Source organism: Glycine soja, chromosome 18 (genome assembly GCF_004193775.1).
Source record: "Glycine soja cultivar W05 chromosome 18, ASM419377v2, whole genome shotgun sequence".
Lineage (NCBI taxonomy): Eukaryota > Viridiplantae > Streptophyta > Magnoliopsida > Fabales > Fabaceae > Glycine > Glycine soja.
The window spans coordinates 54,615,122-54,619,270 of record NC_041019.1 but is presented as its reverse complement, the minus strand read 5'-3'; the positions used below and the strand labels follow the sequence as shown (position 1 = coordinate 54,619,270).

General features: G+C 35.3%; 1 protein-coding gene across 2 annotated transcripts; it reads right to left on the bottom strand.

Moving 5' to 3' along the window:
- Positions 1–221: 221 nt before the first annotated feature.
- Positions 222–3,859, bottom strand: LOC114395625. Of its 2 annotated transcripts, none has more exons than XM_028357453.1 (2): positions 3,431–3,859; positions 222–2,334 (listed from the first exon to the last, which is right to left on the bottom strand). In XM_028357453.1, the coding sequence occupies exon 2, from the start codon at positions 2,288–2,290 to the stop codon at positions 518–520; it is 1,773 nt and encodes a 590-aa protein (XP_028213254.1). In that variant the 5' UTR covers positions 2,291–2,334; positions 3,431–3,859; the 3' UTR covers positions 222–517. The 2 variants fall into 2 exon arrangements, with proteins under 2 accessions (XP_028213254.1, XP_028213255.1); XM_028357454.1 differs by having other exon boundaries at positions 3,677–3,859.
- Positions 3,860–4,149: the final 290 nt, after the last annotated feature.

Sequence of the window (4,149 nt, the reverse complement as noted above, 5' to 3'; positions counted from 1 at the left end):
TAGATATAGTTAGGTGTTTGAAAAAATTGAGTATAAAAAATCATTGGTCTTTTATTTAGTTTTTTTCGTATTCTAACAAAGGTTTTGTTGCCAGTTCCCCAAAGTACAGCAGACAAACTGCCACTTTGATTTGAGAGGACACTGACAGAATATTTTTCCCTAAACATACGCTATCATTGAAACTTTCACAAGTTGAAAGCACTTTTCATTTGCTGGGTATGAATGCTAAATCCATGCTATCATTTTTTTATTCAAAAGATAAAAATCAATAACAACAGGTCTAAGTTTCGAAGAACAGAATGATGAGTATATGGTCACACAAGAGTGGTGGTGAATACAAGATCCCCCGTTCAACTCTACACAACAAGGTCTTCTACAGACAAGACACAAGACAAATTTATCTATATTTTCAGCTGAACAATCAGCCTGTTGGCTCACATTTACTGCCACAAGCTTGGATTTATTTTCCTACCATTTCTTTACAAAATAAGAGAAATCTAGAAAAAGTCTACCAAGATCAATTGACAATGTTTGCAGCAGAAGTTCTTTTCTCTTCAAGAGAGATTACAGCTTCAAAGGCATCAATCAGTGCTTTAACCTTGCCCTTCTGAGTTTCAACAAGTTTAGTTGCTGTTTCCTCAATCACATTATTGTACAATCCTTGTCCATCTTTCTTGACCTGCACATTTTGACGTCTCAAAACAACCTTCTCTGGAGCAGTTATAGCAACAGCCTTGACATTAGTGACGCTCGCCCCCAACACTTTTCCTTTCTGGATTTTAAGGCTCCTCAGACTACCCTTTTCAATTTGAGTTTCAACCAATTCTCCCCCTAACTTTTTGCACTCCTTGGCTTCAGAACAAACAATCCCATCCTTTTGAGGCTTTCCATTCTCCTCAGCTTCCAAAGTGTCCACATAAGCAGTATATTCAATTTGAGTTTCAACCAATTTCCTCCCTAAATTTTGGCACTCGATGTTTTCAGAACAAACAATCCCATCATTTTGAGGCTTTCCATTCTCTTCAACTTCCAAAGTTTCCACATTAGCCATGTAATCAATTTCATGGTTCTCTGGACAAGCATCCTCCTCAAATTCACTATTTGCATATTCAGATTCCTCTTGGTCTTCTTGGGACGAGGATTGAGATTTTGAGGGGGGTGAAAACTTGGGTGATGACAATGAATTAGAAAGGGGTAATTCGATAGCCTGGCTTTCATTTTGATCAGAGAGCGAACTTTGGTTTGCACTTTCCATCTTGATGACATACAAAGTCTTTTCCTGAGCCTCATTGTTGTCTTCCTCAAGTTCAACTTTTATAGGCTTGGGTTGATTCATAAGATGAGGCACGATTTTCAGGCCCTTGTGCTTTCTTGCACTAACACTGCCAATTCCTCTGGAAGAAGATTTGGGTGAGGCTTCTTTCTTGTTCATCTTAATCTTACTATTCTTTTGGCCACCAAAGACATCAGAATAATTCACAGAAGATATGGTCTGCATTGTGACGAAATCTGGATTCAAAGAAGTCACATGCTTATCAGACAACTCCATTTCTTTATCTTCAAAAGGAGACAACTTTGATGAAGTTTGCTTCATCTTGAACATGGATTTTGGTGAAGTTTTGACCATTTGAGAAGTTGATTTTGGATGAGTTTTCACCCTCTCAGAAGTTGCTGTTGGTGAAGCTTCCACCCTTTTGGAAGCTGGTTTTGATAGAGCTTCCACCTCAAAACTTGAAAAAATTCCCCCTCTCCTTGCTTCGGGGATTGAAGAAATATGTGATTTTGGAAGGAATGATGGTTTGACCCTGACCAATGATGCTTTGCTTGTGTTCACCAGAACTTTATTCCCCATTTGTTTTTGGCTGCCAGATGATTTTGTTGGGAGTTCCATCTTATCTGTGTCAGAAGCATCAGAAATCTGGATCTTAGAATCAACTGATTCATTATGTTTCACTGTTAACATCTTTGTTGGCTTCGAATCAAGTGATGCTTTTTGATTGGCAACTGATGTTATTATCCCACCAATAATGCCTTCTGAACTTCGGGAAAGTGATTTTCTTCCGGCTCTCTTAATCATGGAGAGTTTCTCCCTTCCTTCTTCCACATTCTTCCTCCCATATTTACAAAAATCATGACAGGAGCCAGTAGATGCTCTGAGATAAAGAGGAACAACAACTTTCTTTTCATTATTTCCAGAATTTGCTATTCCAGCAGAGTGCCTTCTTAATGCAACCCCACTTGACATAGTTACTTTTGGAATCAGTGGTAAATCAACACTTTCCTTAGCCATCGGACGGGAAATGAACTATGCAGAAGAAGATCGGGGGAAAAATACTGAAACATGTAAACAAAACTAATTTTAAATAAAAGCAAAGAAAAATACAATATAGTAGTTACTGGTTAAAACAGCAAATGCAATATAATGGTCAATGGCTTCCTCAAAATTTCAGTTAAGTACGTAATCAATATCTACAATTTTAAGGTTAGAAGCAATGATAATTTATTATTTATCAAACATGCTTCAAAGTTATGTCAGATATCAAGAAAAGTATCATTCACAAAGCATAATCTTTGGAAGTTAACAAAAGCAGAATTTTTTTAGAACTTCTCTCAATTTTGGTAAAAAAAAATCATAATATAGATCAAAATAAATGATGTTATAATCTCTTATGATTTGAAACTCAACTAAGGTATCACAAACTGAAAATGAATAAAAATATCTACAGCTCACCATGCTAAGGCACCAACTACAAGAAACTAGTAGAACATCTGTCATTCATAGAGTATCTAACAACATCAGAATTACTTGTTTTACACATGAATCTTGTCCGTTCTATCTAGATTAACAACACACTATGTGTAATTGTAAAAATAAGATAAATGAAACAATAAATGCAACAGGAACCAGCCATGAAGGCATAAGATTGAAATGAAATCATCAAAAACTGGAAAAGAAGGGGGAAAAATAAGGGTCAATTTAGTTCGAGCAATCGTGTTCTATTTTCATTTATTGTTTTCAGAAATACCTTTTTGTTTCATGTTCTAAAACAGGCCATGCCTGAGATGTTAAACTTTCACAAATATACTACTTCAACAAAAATAAATTACATCCAACACTTTTTCTTCAAGTATAGGTGGTCAATCAGTATATCTAAAGCTTTAATGACCCTAATAAAAAAACCAACGCATCAAGCACATCAGCAATGTAACCAAAGTATCAAATCAATCATATAAGAAAATCAACAAATTAAGAAGAAAAACTGGAAGATGATATTAGAAACGGGCACATGTGATCAAATCAAGTGCAAAAAACATTCATCCAAAACAAAACAAAAATGGCATGATGATGCATGCATCACTGATAACCCATTTCATGCAAACACAACACTACACAGAAAAACCCATATTCATATTCCAAACAAAGCATTACCTTATGCCGATTCTTCAAACTACAGAACCCCCAGCAACCGTAACGGCCAAGGAAACATTTTCCAGCAAAAAAAACACTAAAACGAAGTCAATCCAAGACAAAGCAACAGAGACAGAGGAAGAGATCAGAGCATGTTCCGAAAAACCCATCTCAATAACCCACCAAAATCACATTTTTCAGCAAACCCACTAGCGTATGGGAGAAAACTTGCACGGCCCAGATGATAAAATTCTGAAAATAACGCACCTTTGTTTTATACTTTGACAACAGAGCTTCATAAACAAAAAGGGTGCTTCAACAGAAAGCGACGGAAAAGGAACAGAACGTAACGAAGTGAACACTGAGCCACCCCTTTTGAAGGGTTATTTCATTTTAGAAGAGAACGTGCGTGCAAGAAAGCAACAGTTTCTGGTTTTTGTTTCTTCTGTTTCGTTCGTTGAGCTTGTTATTTCATTTGTTATTGTATATCATCGTATTATATTATAATAGAATAGAATCTAAAGAAAATGGAGAGAAATTGTTAGAATATTTAATGCATTTATGCACCCGTTAAGAAATGTTTTATTCAAATTTAGCATGATTTGGTCAAAATGTTAAGATATTTTTCTAAAATTTGTTGATATGGAAATTAATTTTTTACCTTGAATTTTTTTTTCATTTCAAATTTCCAATTGTTACGAAAATTAAAATATATTCTTACTTTTGCTAGCCAAATTTTA